General features: G+C 42.8%; 1 protein-coding gene across 4 annotated transcripts in view; it reads left to right on the forward strand.

Annotated features, from left to right (window-relative positions):
* NEURL1 (neuralized E3 ubiquitin protein ligase 1) overlaps nt 1-23,668 on the forward strand; it is a 164,970-nt gene that overhangs the window by 73,301 nt on the left and 68,001 nt on the right. For all 4 annotated transcript variants that reach the window (XM_065672174.1, XM_065672177.1, XM_065672175.1 and 1 more), the window contains exon 2: nt 21,914-22,155. In XM_065672174.1, coding sequence (XP_065528246.1) covers nt 21,914-22,155 — 242 coding nt within the window. The remainder of the gene's footprint in view (nt 1-21,913; nt 22,156-23,668) is intronic.

Here is a 23,668-nt window from a genome sequence, read left to right on the forward strand (position 1 = left end):
ACATGCACACGTCTCTTCAGAGGGTTTTTGACTAGCTATGGTGTGCATAGTAGATTAATTCATGTTCAGGGGATATGTGAGCTTGAGCATACCTGCACATTTGCTCAATAACCTTCCCTCCTACAAGTCATAATTACTAATAAGTCCCTCATTGCAGAGCTTTGTTTTATCTTTGCTTTAATTGCATGTTACAGGCATCCATCAGTGTTTTGCGGCAGAATAATTTTTACGAGGAGCGGGAAAAAAGGTATCTTGGGCTACATTTTCCAAACTGTAATTGTATGGCATTGATATAATTGAAAAGACGTTCCTAGTGAGAGAGCATTGGCTTTTTAGATTGGGAAGAGGTACTGATGGATGTGATTTTCAGTTTGAACAGCTGAGGTTTTAAGCTGCTTGCAGATAATGCTCCGTAAGTTGTGGATACAATACAAATAATGGCTCACGCGTCTTCATGTGGTGTAGAGGCCCACATGAGTTTTGTGCGTGGCCAGATTTTCCCCTTACCATGTGTATATAGGCCTGGTGAGCAATACAGCCACAGTTATGTGGTTATGTTGAAAAAATGGAGAAAAAGCAGGAGTTAAGATGTAGAAGGGCTCTGTCCACTCTACATGGCAATAGTCTTTTTGGTGGCTGGCTGGATTCGTTTCTCATTTCATCAGGATCTATTTGCCATAGACTTTCCTGCGTCTGGCTGGTCCTTTATTCCTGTGCAAAGACAACTGGTGTTGTCCTTCCTCTGCGTTTTGTTATTCTGGAGAATAATTTCTGGGTCTTGCTCACACTTGTTGGTGGGAGATATGGGATATTCAGTTGCTGATACTCAGCCCTAGGAAGAGCTGCTGAGCTGCTGCTGTAGGGCTTTGGGGAACAGCAGAGGGTGGAGGCCATCTCCCCAGTGTAAAATAGCTACTGTGTGCAAATTCGTTTATTCTTATGTTGCACAATAGAGCTCTATTTTTAGCTTTCTTTTAATGCCTTGTAGTGTAGGGAATGGTATATCTATATGTAAATGCTGAAAACAGCCCTATGCTTTGTTTCTTATTTATTGCCTATACTGCAATAACTGTTCCAAATACCACATTTTACCCTTGCAATTAATATCACTAGGTAGCATTGTCCTCCAGTGCACACTGCTGTACATATCTTTGAATTTAATAACGTCCATCTTCCTATACCTAACTCATAGAATCATAGAATGGTCTGGGTTGGAAGAGACCTTAAAGATCATCTAGTTCCAACCCCTGCAAGTATCCCAGAAGAAATAAGAAGCAGCAATCGTGGAAATAATGAAGACCTGACAACACCAATCATAAGAGAGATTTCTTTGCAAATAAATATTAATTTATATTCTTATCATGTCTAAGTTATTGCCTAGATTTTGGAATAACTTCTTATTTGATGGCATGATGGGATCAGCCTCCTTAGGGGTTTAACATCTACCATATTCTGCAGACAATTGCTTGTTAAGAACTAGTATGGGACTGTGGAGAAAAGGCTCTTTCTAAGCTCACTCTGCTTTCAGCACAATTGGTACATAGCCCTGAAAGCAAATGAGTATGTGTGTGTATGAGAAATTAATCCTGGATTAACTGGTGCAGAAGACCCAGGGCAAGGTGCCAAAGCAGAGTTGGCATTTGCTAAAAGTGGGGCTCCCAGAGATTATTTCGATTCATGCCTCTGACCTGTGGGTCATCTGCCAGTGTCTCAAGGTGGCTGATAGAAAAGCGTATTGACTGCTGGCAACACTTCTGAAAATGAAGTGTGTATTACCTCTGTATGTAGAGATTTTATGGGTAACCATCTTGATGCTTGAAAACTGTTCTATTTATTGTGAAAGGCAAATGAGTTTTTCATTAGTTGTGGCAGTATTTGACTGTAGGGGTCTTGCTACATGTGGTGAGAGCAAAGAGCTCTCATTTTGTCCTTTGCTTTCATGACATTTTCCTGCTAGCTTTTCTGTGTCAAGTTGATGCTCTGTTCTGGTGGGACTTAGGGACTGAATGTTGTTTGTCAGATTTTTGTTGTTTTACTTTGTCTTCTTTTTGACTGATCCTCTCCCTTCTTGACGTGAAAGCGTCCTTACCTCTGATCCTTCTTCACCTCTTCCTTACTGAACTCCTGTTTTCTTAAGAATTATGGGTGACATCTTTAACTATCATTCAGCTAATTTAGAGGTAGTAGGTGTCTGTTCAGGAAGGTTTGCAGGATCCCTTGACGTAACCTAGGGAGTCATTTGCATGCTTAATCAGAACAAGTACTCTTGCAGCCAGAAGATTAATGTTGTTAATAGTATAAAACAGATTTGAGAAACAAATATAATTACCATTGCTGACATCTAACAGGCATTAAGAAGAGGCGGCTCTAGACACATAATCTCAAAATTGATAGGGCTGCTTTCTTTTTATTAAGGAATTTTACATTAATGATATCCATACATGCGGAGAGTGTTGCATTATCAATCTAAAAAAACATTAATCCTGAAGGAAAGGGAGTTTCCTGGAAAGTGAAAGCAAAGCAAAAATTGATCCTGATAGATTGCCCTCGGGAATTGGCAGGGATTACTGATGGCACAGCAGGCTACTGAGCTGGAGGTCAGGAGAGATCTTGCCTTCCAGAGGCTAAATAAGAGCGTGGCTGCCAGCCACAAGCCTTGTGGTGTGAGTGCCCACAGTCAGAGCATATGCTGCAGCCCTGCGTGTTGCTGTGCTTTGCTCTAGGGTTCATCCCTATTAGCGTTGTTGTCTGTTCATTATTCTCCCTGTCTATCTCCCTCTAGATCAGTGTTTTGCTTTGAAAAATGTATTTATCTGAGTGAAGCTGGTCTAAAATGGATGAGAGCCACTTTCTCTGTAGCTCTTGTGGAGTTGGTGTCACCTAGTCTCACTGGTATTTCTGTTCCTTGACTCTGTCCTTGACTGTCTCTTAAAGGGACACTCTAATTTGCTGGCATTAAAACTTACATTCAAGATGACTGCAGTTGATGGGGCTGGGAAGAGGTGTCCTTTGGTTTATCTGAGATTTATTGTGGGTACAACAGCACAGCAAATGGGGTGGGCTCAGAGAGAGCATTGGCAATTGATCAGATGCATGAACATATTTTTCCTGTTAGAAATGTTGAATTTTATGTAAAAAAAAAAAAAAAGGGGGAAATAGTAAAAAGGAGCTATAATAAAAACCATATATATTCATGAGCATGATAAAGAATGTAAACAGTGTGCTTCTGCTTGCCTCCCTCCCAATAGCCAGTGTCAGCAGAAATCCGGAATTCTCAATCTCTCCATTGAGTTAAAATCACTTTTTTGTGAGAAGCCTTTGTGATAAACCAAGGCCCCTTGCTATGAAAATCAGCTGCTTTTTGTGGTTCAGTTTATATCTTTTTCTGCCTATACTGGTAAATGCATCCAAATGCAGAGTGGAAGCATCAAGTGATGCTGAGTACCCATAGTCTGAATTCGCCCAGTCATGTTGTACCTAATGTGGCAGTTCTGCATAGGGGCAGAGTGAGGCTGGTCCACATGAGGTGACCTACCCAGGTTTAGCCCCGAGGGCTCAAGAAGCTGCTCACAGCAGGCTTTGTTGATGAAGCCTGGAGAATAGAAAAGAGCCCAACACTTGTCCCAGGCAGGATGGATGTGCAGTGACCTCTGTAAAATTTGCCTGGATAGAAGAGGCTCTTCTTGTTTCTGACTACCATTGGAGATACATACTCATGGATCGAAGCACACAAAGCCCTAACATGACAGTGCCTACAACTGACTTACAGATGGATCAGTGGGACTCTGAAAATGCTGGTTTAGTGTGGCTAAACAGGTAAAGACTTTGGGTTGCTTGCTGTGGTTTCATGAAGCTTTCCCTGGCTGACACTGTCATATTTTCTCTGTGATAGACCTTGCTGTGCAGCCGTTTGGCATTGCATGGATGCAGCATTGGAAGATCTTAGCCAATAGACTGGTCAGTGAAACCAGGACCTGCTGTGAGATACCAGGGCAGGGCTGAAAATATGTTTGTCAAGGAGCTGTGAGGCTTGTGGCCTGGCTTAAGCAGAGCTCAGGCATTGAGGATGGAACCTCAAAAAGTGTTGGTTGAGCTGGGAGGTGGTTTGAAGGAAACATGTGCCTTTGTTTGAGTTGCCCCTTGTCAGGTCTGGAGGTTGGTTTTGTTTGTTCTTTTTTGACTCGGACTCCTGCAAGAGCCTTTTCTTCTTCTGTTTCTTGCAGTGCTTCCTAGCAACTGAGCCTTTTGTGTGCTTTTCAAAGTTCAAGTGGTCCTCAGGCTGCTGCAAGTCCCAGGCCTGTTATCAGGCAGAGGGAAGCTGTGTAGCCTGGAGGAGGGTAGATGGGTTTGAGCCTGGGAGAGCTCTTCCACCTGTAGAGAGGAGGCTTCCACCTGTAAAGCAAGGATGGGGAATGTGCTGTGCAGAGTTCTTGTGCGATGCTACCCCCTGCTCACAAGCATAGAGGGGGAATTGAGCCATAAACCACACTGTGGCACACAAAGAAGCCATTTTAATTTCAGTCTCTGCTGGAAGCACCACATGGAAAAGAAAATGTGATCAGTATAAAAAGAAATGTTTATGTTCCTAGGAGCAGAGGCCTCCCAAACAACTAACATCTCTTGACAAACTGCTGTTTAAAATGCAAGTGGTTTAAGTGCTGCAGCTCAACAGGCATTCGTCACAGCTCTGGCGTAAATGCGATATGCGCTATTGGTTGGTTGCTGCTTTAAAGCAAAGATTTCCGGTAAACATCTTTTGCTTGAGGAAAATGTCATTTTTTTGCTTTTTCTTGGTAAATCTAAATGATAGAAAGCTGGGCAAATGGCAACTTGGTAGCAAGGGCGCTGGGGGTATGGTTTTGGAATGAAATAAAGATCGGATTTTAGTTTATTGCACAGATCAGGCTTTTGGTCCGCAGACAGACAGAAATGTTTGGTTGGCTTTAGCTTTTGGGAGGTGAAGAAAGAAAGGAAAGGGCTTTTGAGGGGAGAGTTTTGGAAGCTACAACTTCAGCTCTGATCTGTCTATCTTTAATGTTCACTGACTCAAAGTACTTTAAATAAAACCTTAATTTTCTGTAGAGCTGCTGGAAGAGTGACTGGAGACATAAGGATTGTTAAGAACTGGCATTTTTCAAAGGTTGAAAAATAGCATTTTACAAAGAGACTGAGGTTAACAAAGTGACTGAGATTAAAAAAGAAGTTCAAAGAAAAAAGTCACTCTGGAAGATAGAAATATGTGGGTGCCTATAATGTTCTGCAGCATCCCAGATCAAAATGACTTTTGTCTTTGCACACCAAATTGAATCAGATTATCAAATATAAAATAGTCTTAAGAATCTAATTCCTGTTACAAAGACATTATTGATGCTGTGAATTCCGTGCAATTTGGAAGACTAAAATTGCTTAATTTATTTTCTGGTTATCCTAAGCTAGTTCTGATTTTTTTAATCTCCAAAGGGAAAGAGACCATCCCTCATGCTGCTTTCTTGTTTTCGGATTCTGAGTGAAGCTATGTGTTTAGAAATCATGCAAGTGTGGGAGTCCTGATGGGTGCAGGTCCGTCTTGCATGGAGCTGGGGTTGCAGCATGGAAGGAGTTGCTGTCCTTCTGCTCTTAATCCCTCTTTCTATCACTGGCTTTGCAAAATTGGCTGAAGATATCTTGATCAAGCAGCATTGCTATGACAAGGTTCTTGGACAACCTGACTCCTTTCTGTCCAGCCCAAGGTTCTATTGCTTGAGCAAAAGTGAGTGATTCCAGATACTGTCTCTCTATCTCATTGCCTGGATTTCAGATGATTATTTGCTGTAAAATTATCTTCCCGTCCGTGGCCTGTGCTACTCTGTGGATGGCTTCTAGCAATCAGGCTTAGGTGGGAAAATAAGCAAGGCTGTCTTTGGGATGCAGTAGAAAATCTTGCATCATGTTAGAAATTAATTTCTGAAATGGAGATGCAGTGATTACAGCTCCCTGTATCTTTCCTAGGCAGATGTGCAATAGTGTTTATCATACAAAGGATGAAATATTCTATCTGTTCCCATGGTAGGAAGGAGAAAATGTAGAGAAATATCCTTTGAATGTTCTGTAAGTAAATTTGAAAGAGTGTTAAAGTCATTCATCCAAGAGATGACTGCAGTTCTTGCAATGCTCTTCACCAGAGATGTGATAACCTCAGCCATTTTGCTGGAAGATATTTCTATCCCATTATCTGTAAAGTGGCTACCACTTGTGAGTTATCCCACAGAGATCTTTCTGCTCTGAATCCCCATACAGCAAAGCTGCTCATGGGGACTCCATGTAGCTCCTCATCTCAAACTGATTGCTGCTTCAGACTGACCAGTTTACAGGCAATTGCTTGAAGTAGATGAAGAAATTCTTTAGCATGTAGCAACTGGAATGTTTTCAGATTCATTGGTTATATATACATGACAATACACACTTTCCATCTTCTTGTAATCTTCTGCTTTGGGAAATCTGTGCTTGAACCCTCAGGGACAGAATTTATCCATTTTTTTCTTTAGCACGTGGCAGAAGCTGTAGTCTTATGACACATACGTGGCTGGTACTGCTGGCTCAGTTGAGGCAGGAGGAGGTATCTAGTATTGTGTGGGCAGCTGTAATAAAGCGTAAGTATGGGCAAATTACCTTAAATAACCCCAGTACTCCAGAGAAGTGATTTTGCAGTGCATCCTCTAGGAAAAAAATATTGCTTGATAGCAGTTTTGAATTTGTGCAACTTCAGTTTGACATATATTTTCTCCTTTATGTACTGTGTTCACAGCAATAAGTTCAGATCGTGTGTTGACATCTGCTTTTGGGTGCAGAAAACTAATCAGGGAAATGTTTCATAGCCCAGAGGTCTGGATTTGCAGACTCCAGTTCAACAGCTGCACCTCTCTGTGCTGGCAGGAAGGAGCATCTGTCAGGGATGCAGTGTGGTCCTTATTAAATTATAATTTAGAGCTATGGCTTAGAGAATCAGGTTCAGTTATACACTTAAAAATAATAATAATACTAATCCAGTGGTTAGTGCTATCAGAAGAAATGCCTCTTAGCTGGACAAAGAGCAAATTTTTCAAGCTACAAAGAGCAAGTAAAATGGATGAATTGGCATCTGCACTTAATTGCTCCTTGCTCCTATGAAACAGTGTAGGTGTCTTTCCACCAAGAGAATAAAGCCCCTGAGCCTTTAGGCTTGTTTCCTATTTGTGACAGAGGAGTCACGCCATGAATTTGGCTACATCAGGAACAGTGCTCTGAATTGCGTGACATTGAATTTCCTCCTCTTTCCACTCTGATCAATGCCCCAATATACAAAAATGCCCTTCTGCATGCATTTTCAAGCAGTGTGTTGTTTCTATTCCAAGCTGGCTTGCTTTTCTAGCATGTCTCTTCCTTCAGCTATTTAGAAATGCAGTCATCTTTTTATTTTTGTGATGTTCCTCCTCAGTCACATTACCCAACTTCAGTAAATGGTAAGTGGTCATCTGAGTCAGGAAGGATCAGGGTAGTATAAAGCTGCTGAAGACTGAATCATTGGGAAATTTTCTTCTGCATAGCTTGCACACGCTGATGTTAACACAATTTCCGAGCAAGGGGTGGCAAAGCTTCCTGGGCATCCTTTCATAGGAAACATTGGGATAGCCTCTACAAAGTGACTTGAGGAGTTGACTCTGTTACCCAAGTTGTAAGAAAATAATAATGAAAGTTTGTGAGGTACTATGAGGGTTTGTAATTAAAAAGCTTTGAGCTTCGGTCTGAAGTGTATTTTTTGCCTGTGCAGATCAGAGGACTGGAGTTACTGTGTTCTGTTACAGTAGCAGAAGAGGTGAGGAGACACCTCCTGCTGTCCGCTGGTGCAAGCATTGGCTGTGGGTATTGAGCAGCATATGTTCTGACAGATTCGTTAAAATCAACTGAAATTCAGAGGAAGCATGCTATTGCTTACAAAGTTATCTTTCTCTTACTCCCATTTATTTGCTGTTTCTTATGTAAGCAGTTCAGGTTAAGACATATCTTCTGTCTGTGAGATTTGACCTGAAGGGATAGCTACCAGGTAGAATGACATTTAGAGAAATAAAACATTCCTGTGTGCTCTTGTTCTCAGGAAATAAGGGTTCAACAGCTTCAGTCTTTTACTGGCTGACCTGTTGAAGCAGCTGCTAAGGAAAACAAGTTCCTGTAAGGACTACTCCAGCAGCTATTTATAGCAAAACATTAATTAATAACTTCATGGGTCTGGCATGGGAATTGCTAGGAAGGATGATGGAATAGTATTCATGCTGCTTCTTTGGAATAAGTGCCAGGGATGCTGTTTATCTTTGTTAAAATAAACTGTAACTTTATGCCCTGACTGGCTGTTGAAGTTTGATGTTTTAATTCAATGGCCCAGGTTTAGATGCTGGTCTGCTAAAGAAACAGGGTTAACTACTGGTAGAGGGTGTTTAAACTGGTGCAAGCAATGTGCTTCAGAGCCAGATAAGAGTAGGAAAGTCAGTAATTTAGATTTCACTTGACTGTGGGACAGAAAGTGCAGATTAATGAAGGAATGTGTGTGTGGATGGCCAAATTCTTGCGTAAAAGGAGATGTCTTTCTTCTGCTTTTGCCTCAGCAGTACTCAAACTATTTGCCTGGAAAAGAAATAGTATTTTAATTATGTAGTAGTTAACACTTCTAGTGCTACTGGAGACCAATCTGGTTTGAGCAAAAGTTCTTGGTTAGAATTTGTATTTGTGTAGTGAGAAGTTGCTGGAGAGCGGGGCTGGTGTCCTGCGCTGGGTTGGCAGCTTTACTTCAGTGCTGCATGCTAGAGTCAAGCGTAGAGCTCCTGTGCTTTAATCCCAGCAGTGCCCCTGCAAAAATGCCATTTTGATGTCAAACTCTGTAACCTTGCTTAGTGCCGGTGCAAATTACTTTGCAGGAATACATTACAGATTAACTAGTGGGTACTACCAAAATAAATCCATCTGATTATTAATTTTTACGCTTGGAGGGCCTGTATAATCAGTAGGACCGGTTTTGTTTCAGGGGAGTGGTGGTGGGATTTTTAGTTTGTTTTTTATTTTTTCAAAATAAGAAGATATGAAGAGTGTCTGTGTTGAGGAGATGAAATCAGCAGAGTGCAAGAGATCCTAAATGAGGGAGAATTTGCTGTTTAAGATGAGGTCAGTGAAGGAAGTGAAACACTTGAAATAGGGAAGTGGTTGACAAACTTTAACACTGGTGAAAAGAGAGGAGGAAGATGAAGATGTTTTGGAGAGGAAGGGATAGCAAAGCAAGCAGAGCGGAAGGTCGTGTGTTCGGGTGAGTTTTCCTCAAAGAGAAATGGGCAGAGGGAGAGATGAGAGAACAGAAAGGAGGAATTCAGGCAAGTACATGGCTCCTATAATTCTGAAACATTAAAAAGGATGTTAAACATGGCCAAATAGTAAAGGCAGTAGTAGTTTCATTGCTCTCATAACCCCACACTGTAAGGATTTATTTGCTGCCAAATATAATCAGGAAAAAAGCCACTGGAATCAGTATCTTTTGGGTGTAGTCACTGTGTAGCAAAACTAGAATTCCAGGTGCAGTTTTCATTGTCCATAAAGAAATTTCATATTCCATTTCACAATGGCATAAGCCTTGCAGCCAGGAGACCCTCAGCAGGTGTATGTTTAAAGGGCTTTAAGATTGCTTTTGGACTTCATATTGAATGAAAATCTTTGATATTTGGGTAACTGGTGTGGTTGGAAATAGTTTGGACTGTACTGACTAACAGCTAACACTGAAAGGAGGGAGTGTAAGTCTTTGGGCAGAGTACCGCTTGGGCCCTAGAAAAATAACCACTACATCTCAGAAGTGTTTGTTAAGTTTTAAATACGGATGGGAGTAAGGAAGTGCTTGTGGTAGGCATGCTCTTAAGAGACCCTGCAAGGAGAGACTTCAGAAGGAAGCGTGTGAAACAAGTATGACTTGAGCACTGCGTTTTCAAATAAGACTACACACAAAATGACTCAGCTTTACAGGACCTCAAAGTGACTCTACTGGATGGTTTGTATTAGGAAAAAAACCACACTACGAGTTTAAATGTCATGCATGGTAAAAGAAAACCTGCTTCCTGAGATTCTTTAGAAATAGCATTACAGCATCAGACTTCATGGTATGTTGTACTGAATGATAAACATAATCTACACTGTCCAGTCAGGTAAGAGAAGTAGAAGAACAGGCTCTGGTTCTGTACATCCTAACGCATCCACATGCTGAATTAAAGTGAGAGCATACACATGTGACATTCACAATAAATTCAAGCAGCAAAAGGCAGAAGAGGTAATAAAGCCACTGGAGATATCACAACTGCAGTCCAAAGTTGTCAACAACGTTTCTGAACTGAAATGTTATGCCATACTAACATGCTCTGCTGTAAAGCAAGAGCACATCAGGGCTGTGTTGGCCATAGCTGTGCTGTGCACAAGGACACATACTTGGGAAGGCACAAAGCATGTGTGGTGCTGAATCCTCAGTGTGGCTGAGCCCTGAGCAACGAGCTCTCTGAACTCTTGAGGAAGGAGCTCTTTGCTGTTTGCTGTGATCTAAGCTCACCTAGTATGCTGGTCTCTAAACCTTCCGTGGCTTTGAGGAACCGATGGTATTTGGGCGTTAAATCACTATAATTTCAGGGATATCTCAGTTAGTACAACTCTAGAGTTTGCTGTGAGATGAATGGTGCTGTCCTGTCTTGGAGTGTTTTCCAGGCTTTCTAGAGGTATCCCTCCAGCAGTCTTTGTTCTCTGCTCGGGAGCTATGAACAGAGCCTGTTCATAATACTTGCAAATACTGTCTCTGTAAGATGTTCCTGCTTTCTGTTCTATGTTGGAGAGTCTGCACTATTCCGGGGTCTTACCGTTCGCTTACGTTACTCTGAGGACACATGGCAGAGCCAAAATTTTTGGAGAGAGCAAGGCAGGATGGTATCTCCAGCCTGGGACTTTACTCTTTCTTGGTGAGAGGTGGTCTTTGATTAGGGAGCTGGGCTAAACAATACACTTAGGATATGGGAGGTCAGAAACAGAAGATTTTGGGCCACTGTGTTCTGCATCTCATGCACTGGGATGAATGGTAGAGCAGTGGGAGAGTGTGCTTCAGCTGATGATCTAGATGAGAAGCATAATTCAGAGATGCTCTTCATTACCCTCTTATGACCCTATCTTTTCCCACTGGTGATAGAGGGAGTATAAAGAATGGCATCCTAATTTAGCTCATGGTATTGTAAATATGCAGTGTGAGTAGGCTGCTGTGGGCTCAACTGAGAGTCTTGAGTGTAGAGGCACATCTTTGATTTTACACAGGTATAACTCGAAGCTGATTCAAGAGCTTGAGTTGAGAACCACAGCTTCTCTAGCTCACATTTTCTTTGCATGGCTTTGTCAATAGGCTCCTCCATTTTCTACTGTCTTTTGGATTTTGGTTCTACAAGTCCATTTGCTTGTGTCTACCACTCTTACGTTTGCCTTTATCCTGCTCTCCATTGCTCCCACCTTCCTTCTTGTCCTGATAAACATCCAAAGTTTAACCCTGACAGGTTACTTCAGTTTCTGGTGAGATCTCAATATTCAGACTTCCAAGCTGTTACACTGTACATGGAAAATGTGCCCAGGATAGACTTTCCATTAAACTGTATTTAAATTGGAAGAGAATGCTGGCACCTCTGCAAGTATTCCAGAATTAGATCCCAAAATACTGAGGCTAGTTAATCTTTTGGAAGAACAAAAACTCTTACTGATTTATATTTAGCAGAGGGAATGCATTTTAAAAACAGTGTCTATATGAGGCCCCAGAAGAAAACATCTTTTACATTGATTTGTAGAGCATGGAAATACTATGTGGCCATAAAATATTTGCAGTAGGGCTCTATGGAGCTACGTTTTTGCAGTGTGAACTGTCATGAACTTTCTGAGAGTGGCTGCTCTGCTGGCTGCGGGCTGTGCAGGGAACCATGGCTACCTCTGGGGCAGCAGTTTAGCTGTTCATCACAGCTGTGCCTGGCATGGCAGGAGGGGAAGGGAAAAAGCAGTGTAGAGTGGAAACTTGACTGGTAAAGATAAAGCTTTGGTTCAAAACTGATGCAAGGTTTGTGCTTGTACTGTACCCTGGGACCTCTCTAGCTCAGGTGCCTGCCTCTGTCAGGGGCTGAGGGGATGTGGTATCTGGGGAGAGCACACGTGGAGCCACCGTTTTGCTTCCTGGCAGACCCTCAGGAGGATGTGGGCGAGGGCAGAAGCTGAACTTGACCTCTGTGTGTGCTCATACAAGGTCAGAGAGAGGAGCAGAGGTGCTGTTGGCCCTAATCTCAGCAGCACTGGTCGTAGTTACATGTCTACAATAACTAGTTAGGGTTAGTTTACATTACATTATATTAACTCTGTGATGTTAATACAGGTGTAAAATGCTCTGTGCGTAGTTCTGATCTACACCAAGAATAGTAACTAACTGGAATTCAGTAGATGGGAGAGTTCACTGGCTTGTCCGAAGTGGACAATGGAAAAGGAGCTATGGCAGGGAACTGATTCATTAATACAGAGAAGCAAATTAGCTTATAAAGTATACAAAATCTTATGGCCAACAGTGTACCAGTTTACCTTGGAGAAGATAAGGATTATCAACAGGAGGTAGCATGGAAAGTTTGGGGTTTTTTTAATTAATTCTGTGCCACCATCTGCAGCATGGACAGATCAGCCGCCACCTTGGGCAAGCTGTTCCTCCTCCTCTTGAATCATCAGATATTAGCAAAGGAGAAGATTCCCAAATGGTACATTTGGAAGAGAAAGATAAACAGAATTTTTAACACATCCCTAAATCTTAAACAGAACTGGACTCAATTCTTGCTTTCTTTTGTTAGAATACATAAATATGTTTTTACATTTCTCGTTAGTCTGCTGACAGAGCTGACCTGATCACCACAGCAAAAACACTCTAAATCAAGAAAGGGATCTTGGATGCTTCCAGAGCACCATTTCTTACTTTGATCTTCTCATTTTCTACTTACGACTTCTAACCTACAATGCCTTAATAATAATAATAATAAAGATGCACCAAGATGAAAAGAGAATAAGGTCAGAAGTGTATTACTGCTCTCAAAAATAACTAATTATATGGCATAGTCAAGTCGCTCTGCCTGTGGGTCAGAGCTGCTAGAAGATGGTATGGGGAGAAGCAGCTGCTGCTGGTGAAGGGATCTCAGTCTCCTTTATATGGACTTGGCTGGACCCTGGGGGAAATGGCTCCTGGGGAATTCATCCTGCTGCTACCCAGCATCTTTCTGGTGGCCTGCTCACCCCCTCTTTCCTTACCCAGCAGACAGGAGCATATGGCTGCTTACTTACGCACAACTTACTGTTCTTATGAGCTTAGTGGACTTGTGAGCCACAGGGGCTCAGGGGGGATTGGCACGGGGACAGGTGAGGAAAGGAGCCTGCAAAGGGTGGGCTGAACCCAGGAGAAGTGGAGCAGTGCCGGAGATCTGGTGGCCGTCCTCTGTGGCATGCTACATCAGTGACTGAATTGCTGTGAATGATTGTGAGAGGTGCTGAGTAAACAGGACCTACTTAGGGACCAGGAGATGGTTAATGATTACACGGCATCATTGCTGAAGATGTGAACTTTAAAAATTTATTTATAAGGGGAAGGGGTTTCTTCTCAGCATCCTTATGCGCACATAGAAATACATGTTCACACACCTCTCTTCTGAGGTCATCTTTTCTTCACAGACAAAAAGGGCATCACCAGCCACCTTCGTGGTGCTTGGTATTTTCAACTGCTTGCACTGCCGTCAGCTGGATTGCTTCTCCTGGAGTTGGTGTGTGTGAGGGTTTGCATCCTCCTCGGTCCTGCCCGGCTGTTCTCTCCTCATGCCTCTCCTGCATTTCAGGAGTCTTCCTCACCTTCCTTCCCACATCTGGCAAAGTCTCCTCTAGGTTCTGCCCAGGAGCAATTTCTCACCTCTTTCTGTGTAATTTCAGCCATATCCTTCCTACAGTCAATGAACAGATTCACCTCTCCTCTGTAGTGCTTAAATCTCCTTTGGCCAACCTAAAGTTTTGCTTTTGGTTGTTTGTTTCTTTTTTCTTTGTAATAAAATATTACAGGCAACTCTGGCTTAATAAAACTGGAGCCGAGTTCTGATTCTCCTGTCACTCCTCAGCTCTTTCACCGCCTTTTTTCAAGCTTTATAGGAATTGCCACCATCCTGATTATTACTAATGCCCGCAGCCTCAGCATTCTCTTCAAGCCTTCATAAGGCCTCACATCTGAGTTGGAAGTCCATGGGTTCAGCTGATGTTGCTAAAAAAGCCCCACGGCCAGGTAACTCCCTGGCACTCCTGCAGAGGTTATTGGCTTTGCATGAGGAGCAGCTGTTGAACAGGACACATCTCTGCTCCACAGCTACTGCACTGCACATGATGGAGGGCAAATGCTGCTGAGCAGAAGCAGAGGAAATGGCAGTCTCTGTTTCAGCCCTTCCACCTAAACCCACTCAAATACATCACTGTCCTGAGTCTTGCAGATGCTGCCTGCATCTGTCCCACCTTCAGGACACAGCTTTTCCCCTTTTCTTTCTAAAAGCCTCTGTCTTTTCTCTTCCACTGTTGACTGAGTCTTGCCACACTTGTACTTATTCCAAATTTCTGCTGGAATTATAAATCAATATTAACACCCTCTGCCCTTGCTGTCACTTTTTGCATCTCTTTCACCAATTTTATTTTTCTCTATGAAACTGAAAATCAGCTTTTTCACTTTGAAGGCTCCTCACAAACTGAAAACTCCTTACCACCCACCAGTCAGGTTTGACAGATGAGTCCATTGTGGATCAAATCATTGCCGTTGCCCGGTTTTTGTACTGAGGGGGTTTCTCATAGGTGTCTATAAAGCCACCCCTGTTGTCTTTCAGATCCGCTACTCTAAACACAGCTTTTCTTTTTGGACTAATAAAAGCACAACTTCAAGCCCCACCCTGGCTGGTATTATCTCCTTTCATGTGCATGTGGTCTGTCTGCACCTGCCTCTTGTCTTGCAGTTTGCGATTTAAATGGAAAATCTTACACTATGTGCGAACCTACCCCCTTGATGCATCTTGTCACTGCTAAAATAGCACAGATGAAAATAAGTTATGTTTTGGCTTTGACTTGGAGTGTTGGATGGGAGTGCTAGATCTGACCTGCTGGCTGAGATCCACCTTGTAGGTATGTCCTTAATTCACTAAAGTTTAACCCAAGATGTTCCATAATTTCATTTCTGGATTTAGTGCTCCAGAATTAACACCTTGTATTTCTGTCATTGAGTGCTCCAACACCTGCAAAGCGGTAGTCGGTCTTTGTGGAAGATCAATGCTTTTTTTTTTCGCCTCCTGGTCATCTTTTAATGCCAAGATGAGGAGTTGACTGTGGTGACAGCAATCTGATAAGGTTGTTGCCATCGTAACAGGCGCAGGAAGAGTTGGATATAGACAGGGGATGGATGATTACTTATTCGTTCAAGAATAGCAAGCATTTTTAAAGGCAGTGAAGAAACCCTTGTTTTTAATTTACATTAATTTATGGTTCTCTTTCTTCTGTGCACATGCCCTGGGTCAGGCTGCATGTGAGAAAACAAGGCTAGCAACCCTTTTTCAGTTTCCACTGGTGTTAAGCTAATATTTATTTTTAGTAAACTGTATCTTGTAATGTGCTTTTAAGAACCCATTTGCAAAGCCTAGCACAACAAATTCATCATGGTTTTCTCCTTCTGAACTTTATTAACAAATGTGAAGGATCAGTTTAACAAAATATGCTGTCTTTCACTGATAATTCTTGAAAGTACGGGACCACCTCAGAAAGCAATAAGGCTTATAAGCATTTGTCTCATAGTTGAGGTTTTTTCCTCCCTGTGCTGCTAGTAACCATCCAGCTTTGGAAAGGCTGTGGAGGTACTCTTTCAGGGCTAGAGCTTTTCTGTCCACCGTGTGTGCATCCTTGGGATAAGGTCTCCCTTGTATTCCCTACATCTACACATGGTTTCTTTTTCTTCTTTCTCAGAATCCTTCCTTTTAAATGCTTATACAGTAAGGCCACTTGCCAGGTAAAGCACTGTCTGTCATCTTTTGATAATGTAACGATTTTGAAACCGTTTTCTGCTTTCGTAGTGTGGCGTTCTGCCCTGTCCTCTCTATTCGCTGTCACCAGCCTGCAGGACAGGCACCTTTGTCACCAGCCCCAGACTTCTCCTCTCCTCCCCAGGTGGACAGGAATTTGTCGTTCCCACTTGCAACTGCGTGTTTGTCCCTGGGCTCTGTTTTGAAGTCGTAGAATCATAGAATCATAGAATAGTTAGGGTTGGAAAGGACCTCAAGATCATCTATTTCCAACCCCCCTGCCATGGGCAGGGACACCTCACACTAAACCATCCCACACAAGGCTTCATCCAACCTGGCCTTGAACACCGCCAGGGATGGAGCACTCACAACCTCCCTGGGCAACCCATTCCAGTGCCTCACCACCCTAACAGGAAAGAATTTCCTCCTTATATCCAATCTAAACTTCCCCTGTTTAAGTTTCAACCCGTTACCCCTTGTCCTGTCACTACAGTCCCTGACGAAGAGTCCCTCCCTAGCATCCCTATAGGCCCCCTTCAGGTACTGGAAGGCTGCTATGAGGTCTCCGCACAGCCTTCTCTTCTCCAGGCTGAACAGCCCCAACTTCCTCAGCCTGTCTTCATACGGGAGGTGCTCCAGTCCCCTGATCATCCTCGTGGCCCTCCTCTGGACTTGTTCCAGCAGTTCCATGTCCTTTTTATGTTGAGGACACCAGAACTGCACACAATACTCCAGGTGAGTCTCACAAGAGCAGAGTAGAGGGGCAGGATCACCTCCTTCGACCTGCTGGTCACGCTCCTTTTGATGCAGCCCAGGATACGGTTGGCTTTCTGGGCTGCGAGCGCACACTGAAGCTGGCTCATGTTCATTTTCTCATTGACCAGCACCCCCAAGTCCTTCTCTGCAGGGCCGCTCTGAATCTCTTCTTTGCCCAATCTGTAGCTGTGCCTGGGATTGCTCTGACCCAGGTGTAGGACCTTGCACTTGTCATGATCGAACTTCATAAGGTTGGCATCAGCCCACCTCACAAGCTTTTCTACTTCTTTCAATTCTGAATGCCACTTACTCCAAATGCTCCAAGAAGTTCATGTTAAATACCTCGCAGTTACTTTTCAGCCTGAAATGAGTTTTGACAGTATTCTGATTGTGCTGATTGAGATTTTTTCAACTGGAAAAAGTGCATTTAAAAAGAACTTAAATCCAGTCATTTCTTGCAGCCTTTAAGAAATCCCAAGCCTTTAAGATTATGCCTAATATTTGCAGAGAATGGACACTTCTGGTGAAAACCCCTAACAGGCTTTGGGATGCATTTTGCTACACTGAGAACATCCAGTGCTGCCTTCTATATAATATGTGGATATTGATCAGGCCTTGAGATCCAGAAGACCAGGGACATCTAATGCACATGGAGGGAGAAGTGCAGCACCTTTGGGACAATATTCTGCTTTCTCAAACAGGGCCACAAAAAGGATGTGCTTACGTGTGGGACAATGAAGGCTGAGTGGTTCAGACTGTTTCACGTTGTGGTTCTTGTTAACGTCTCCTTCATCTTGGTTTACTAAAGGTTTCAGAAGATCCAGCCCATGTGTTTGTGGCTCAGGGGAGCAAGGGGTACATTACCACTTTTACCACTCTCTTGGCAGGGCTCATGGCATTAGGGGCAGGTTGTGTTTGGGGTTCAAAGCCAGTACTGACAGAAATGGTTCAAACAGCATCTATTACTGGGCATGAATTGAAAACTGATGTCTCTCCAATCTTCCAAGTGAGCAGATGCTGTTTTATGTGGCCTTCAACATGAAATTTGGAAGGCTATACTGGGTCCATGGTGCATCTCTAGATTTGTAACCTTTTGACACAGAGGCTGTTTGCAAACAGGCATGATTTTCATTTTGTGACTTTTGTCATGAGATACCAGTCTGTGTAATCATGGCATGTTGTTATAACTCCTGCTTGTCGGGGGGAAGTTGTGTTATACTGTGGAATGGGAAACTTTTAGTGTCCTTGAACATGCTGTCATATTTCAGACTTCTTTCAGATACTTAATTGTTTGCAATTTTTATTTCAAGCAATTACTTAATCTTTGCTGGGTGACTGATAAGTCAGGTTGTGGCAGAGAAGGGGTCTTGGGACAGACTCTCAGTTAGTGGAGTCTTGCATGGTTGCTGTGAAATCAGGAGGACTTTTGACTCTTTTTGCCAGCTGAAACTCTGGGTTTGAGAGTTTCACTCAAAAAAAGTAATTGAAACCTACAGCAAGGGCTCCAGCTGTAGTGTACCAGTATTGCTGGTAGCAAAGGCTGAGGATGTCAAAATGCATAGTAGTTTAAACCAGGGATGGGAGAAGGCTGGAGTCCAGGTCCAGCCCAGTGAGAACAAAAACTTTAAGCAGATGATTTATTTTATTTTTAGCCAGCCAAGTAAGGAAAGCAATTTATCTCACCAGCTTGTGTTGCTAAAGTGTCCCTTTCCTTGTCTAAGTAGAGTGTTAGGTGTTGAAGTTGCATGGTGTCTCCTCCTTTTGGAGTGGACATGCTGCCCTGAAGATGTTGAACAAAGGCCTTTGTATTTGACCCATCGCTTTAACATCTCAAAGTACTTGTAAAGTACAAAACCCCATTATTAAATAGTTGTACATTTTTAAAATGAAGACTTTTTCTGGTCCTTTCCTGAGCATGTTCATCATATAAGAGTCATTGCCGTGTAACAGTATTTGGGAGAATGAAGGAGACCTTCTCTCTATTTGCATTATTCATGGATAATGGTGGAATCTGATCCTGGGGTAGTTTCTTCTATTCCCATAGAGCATGATAGTCCTGTTTTTCAGCTGTCTGCATGGAGGGCACTCATCCTGCAGATGCTGGTAGGCATGAGTTTGACCCATTCCCACTTAGCAGTGCTGGACCATCACAGCAAATAAACACTCCTCTGGCATCCTTCCCGTGGGGCCAGGCAGGACCCTATGGCTCCAAAATGCTGCTCCAGCAGATGCTCTGGACATACACTGTTGTTATCAGAGCCTGTTTTGGAAGCTGTGGGAAGCTTTCTTAACTCCATTACTGCATTTTAAAAGGGCACAATGGCCTATGGAGAGGTGCAACAGCTACTATCACAGCCAAGTTATCTGGTAAAATTAGAGCACTGAGATTTGCAATCAGGTTAAAGTGTGTGTGCCTTTGTACTGCACAAGTTTGCTTTGGTGAGTGACTGCCAGCAAAAAGTTTGAGCTATAAAATTCAGGTCTGGATGTAAAGATCTCATGAATTGAATGCATATTCACTGGTAGCTTCTTCTCTTTCACATAATATGCACTCTATCAAAGATATGTTGAATAAAACAAGACTAGAAATTACTAGTAAAAGAGTTTTTCATATTTCTCCATGAAGTGCTTTACTTTAAATTATCTCAGACAGTTGAATATATCTTTCAATATGCAATATGTTTCAGAGATCATTGTGACCTCATATATATCTTAGAGCAGGTGAAAAATTTGGGAATGGAAGTTTCTATGCTTGATGTTTATTTTTAGTTAGTCTACCTATAAAAAGGGGTATAGCAGAAATGGAGAGACAGCTAAGAGATGAGCAATGAGGAGATCCAGTGGCCCAAAAAATTTCTGCTAAAGGAGAGGCTGGGGTGGTTTGCTTTGACCGTCTGTCACCAGTTTTGTCCCTACAGACCAGCTAGACCCACTGGGGAAGGTGGAGTGGAGAAAGATGAAGTCAGCTGCTCTTGCTGGCTTTGACTCATAACTGTTTGTGGTGATGAACAGCATCATGTTTGCAATGATAAAGGAAGTATTTCTTTGCAAAATGCCATTAAGCCTGACGAATTCATTGGCAAGGTGTTGCTAAAGATGAGGGCTTAGCGTGGTGATAGTACAGAACGTATCTGGCTAGGAGAAAAGCTAGTGACACTGGAAGGGATTCAATCTTATATACATAACAGAATCATAGAATTGACTAGGTTGGAAAAGACCTTTATGATCATCAAGTTCAATTTTCTGTTCTTTGGGGCACAAGACAGGCTCCAATTAAACACATCTTAGGAAGTAACCTCAGAAGGTTCTATCTGCAGGGCTGCTGCAGCTTGTGTTGTCTTCTGACCACCTGGTCTGGGCTGTGGGGAGAGCAGGGTGCACTGCCCCATGTCAGTAGCACGAACAAAAGGAAAAGGTCAGATTCACGTAGATCTACTCCATCCTGACCTTCCTTTCCCCATGTTAAGCTCCTTACTTTTTCTCCTGTGTGTGGTGGGAACAGGAGTAGGAAGATGACTTACATTCCACAAGATTTTTAGCATCAAATAGCTCCCAGTGGGTTCATCTCTCCCTTAAAAACATTAATGAAAGCATTTTAAAGTAACAGCCCTGTTTGTCTAGCCTTGCTGCTCTGTTCTGAAGGGATAATGCTGTTGCTGAAAATGGGAGCTAAATCCAGGAAGGAGATGAGAAGGCTGAAGTGACTGATGTTGAAGCTGAATTTAAATGTTCTCTTCAGAAACCAGGATATTCTGTTAGTAGTTATTCAGGCTCACCCTATTGATGTGCCATTACAACTTCATGTAGCTACAAGCTAAAACTACCCCAAAGGCTTGGAGGAATAAGTCCAGGCTTTTTATTACAAGGAGTTATGTTAGTGGTGTCAGCATTATTTTATAGTAGCTATATAAAGACATAACTGTCAGCAAATAATTTGCATGAAGAGTGTACATAATTAGTTTCTATAGTTTGTGTGTTCGAGGAATAGATGTTTTTAACCATACTGTTTAGTCATGCATCTTTACAGCATAAACTGGCACATTGTTAAGGTCATATTTGCTTTTGTTGCATCTCTGAGTCTATCGCTGAATAATCCTTTATTCTGTTGATACTCTGTTTCCAAATCTATGAGTATGTCCTCCCAAACGTATGTGCATTATATAGTGTGTATATGCACGCAAGGAAAAGGAAGCAGACAACTCGCGTTTGGTATAATGATTGTTTTGTGTTTGAACTGCTGCAGGCTCCCTAATGAAAAGAAACTCATGAATCCATTTGTTCATGAACAAAGCTGCTGTCATGACTGTGTGGTTTGTGCATTGACTGTTTGTGTAGGGCCTTGGTTAGAGAAAGATGTAACCTCCTCTCTGCCTCGTAGCCTTCCTCCCACTTCTCTTTCCTCACCATAATTATAGCATGCTGATCAACACCTTCGTGACAAGTGGGAACTCAGCTGAGGTTCCCATCTATGGAGGAGAGAGGAAAATGGATGGTGATTGGTGGAGGAATCCAGGTGGATTATTGTTGAGTGGCGCTTGAGTATAAATAAGCAATGTATGTGCCTGAGCCGGCACTTAGCATGGGTGGATAGGACAGCATCCAAAGACACATGGAGGCAAGGATCAATGGAGCTGCTGTTGCAAAGGAGGAGTGAGATGAAAGGTCAAGTTGTGTGGGATTCCTTAGAAGTGGAAGATTTTTCCCAGAGTGTGACAACTTTGATACAGCAGCTTCACATGTGCTTTGCTCCAGTTTTGGAACCAATTCTTCCTCCTTTTCCGATGTGTGGCCTCATGATGGCCTGTGATTTCAGTCCTGGGCTGTGATCTCCATGTTGTGCTCTATACAGATGGGAGCATCTTACATCCTTGTAGCCTTTTATTATCTCAGACGCTCTAGAAACCCACAGTAACACACAAAGTAGGGATTTGACTGACTTTTATCTTTATCTGTAGCTTCCCTCTGAAGTACTTCTGCTTATTTTTGCACTGCAAATTTTCTCTACTCAAAGCAGATGTGAAACCCTTTTTTCCTTGTTCTCCTTTCAGATTCCATAGGTGGGTCATTTTCAACTTCCTCCCACCGATGCCACCACAAGCAGAAGCACTGTCTCCCCATCCCGCAGTGTGGAGCTCTGTCCATCAGCCCTCTGCTTTTCCATCCTCACACAAAGGGATCCCAGATCATCATGGACACAACACAGAAGGCAGTGAAGCGCCAGGCTAGCTTCTGCAATGCCATTACCTTCAGCAACAGGCCCATTGTTATTTACGAACAAGTCAGGCTTAAGGTGAGTAAATGATACCTCTCCTCATTGCCATGGAAGCTGCTGTGAATAAAAGTTGGGGTGTACCAGGCTTTGGTGTTTGCACCAGATGTTTAGCCCTTCATTGAAAAGCACAATAGGCTGATCTTGGCCTTAAAGATCTGTGGTCTTTGTTGGTACTTCTGCTTTTGTCACCATAGCTTTTTAAGTCGTTGGTACAGACTGCTGTAGAAACTGGGGACTAAAGGGAAATCCATACTCCAAAAGAGTTTATCCTGATGTTTGAAAAGAAACAGCAGATTAAGTTAAGATTCCATGGAAAACAGCAAGAAAAAAGGGTTGTATTAGTCATTTGGAAAGACTGCAGCCTCAGAAACTCTCCAGCCAGTGTGTCCTCTAGGCTTTGCATGAATGGGCTGAGGTGAGGTGAGTAGTTATGCATTCAGTTCCACAACAAGCCCTTTTCTTCCTGTAAACAAGGCAAACAGTGATGGCTGGTCTCATGGATGTGGAAGTCAGCCTCTCCAGAGCCGAAAGATAAGAGGTGAAAGGGACCTGGAAGTGAAGGTGCTTGCTCATAGGCTTAGCAGGGAAGATAAGAGGGTTTGGCTGAAAGGGTGAAAGAGGCAGTCAATTCTGTCACAGTTGTCATCTTAGCTGTAAGAAAAGTATCTTCCTAGCGGTCTGCTGACTGCTTTGTTGGATCAGTCCCCTGATAGCATTAAGGTCAGAAGAGAGAACATTGCAGGCATCACATTTTTCTTGCTGGCAGAGGCGGATTTCACTTCCTTTGTGTCTGTGGTAGCCAGGAGGATGGAGTTAGCACCCCTTGTGCTGCAGTTGGCATTGGAAAGTTCAGCTCCTTTAAGACAGCAGGACAACCGCTTCCCAGCGAAGAAATTCATCAGTCCTCTTAGGAACTGAAACACTTTTTAGGAGCTTGGGGCACTTCAAACTTAATCCGAAGATCCTTTCTGATCTTTATGCCCTCTAGTTTGTGGGACTGCATTTTTCTGTTCATAGCTGATTTCGTGCCTTTAATTGGCACAAAGTAGGTTGTCATCTTTGGCAACTTTAGTTGATGGCACACATGAAAGATCTACTTGCAAATCCTTCATTTATGCACAAGGAGTTTTCCAGGAGGTTTAGCTGCATATATCTATTGAGTCTGGGACATACAGCAGTGTATCAGCCTTCCCTGCCTCTTCTCTTACAGCCAGCAAAGGAGCAAGAAATGAGGAAGATGCCTCCTTTTGAAAACATACAGAGATTTCAGGCTTGGGCCCATACATAGAAAATACCTCCTACAGGGTTATGTTTCCTGTGGAGCTCTTGCTGCTTCTATTCAGCTTAGAAACCCAGCAGGACTCACTCACATTGCCTAGTGGGATTTTTTTCCATGTTGGCCAGAAGTCTGGACAAACAACCACAAAAAATTATTTGGGTGGAGATGAAAGCAGTGTTTCATTTTTGAAAACACCATAGAAGATTTGAGTGGGTTTAGTGGTTTAAGCAGGGATTTGGGGTTATTTCTTCT

The sequence above is a fragment of the Lathamus discolor genome, chromosome 3, assembly GCF_037157495.1.
Source record: "Lathamus discolor isolate bLatDis1 chromosome 3, bLatDis1.hap1, whole genome shotgun sequence".
NCBI classification, from domain to species: domain Eukaryota; kingdom Metazoa; phylum Chordata; class Aves; order Psittaciformes; family Psittacidae; genus Lathamus; species Lathamus discolor.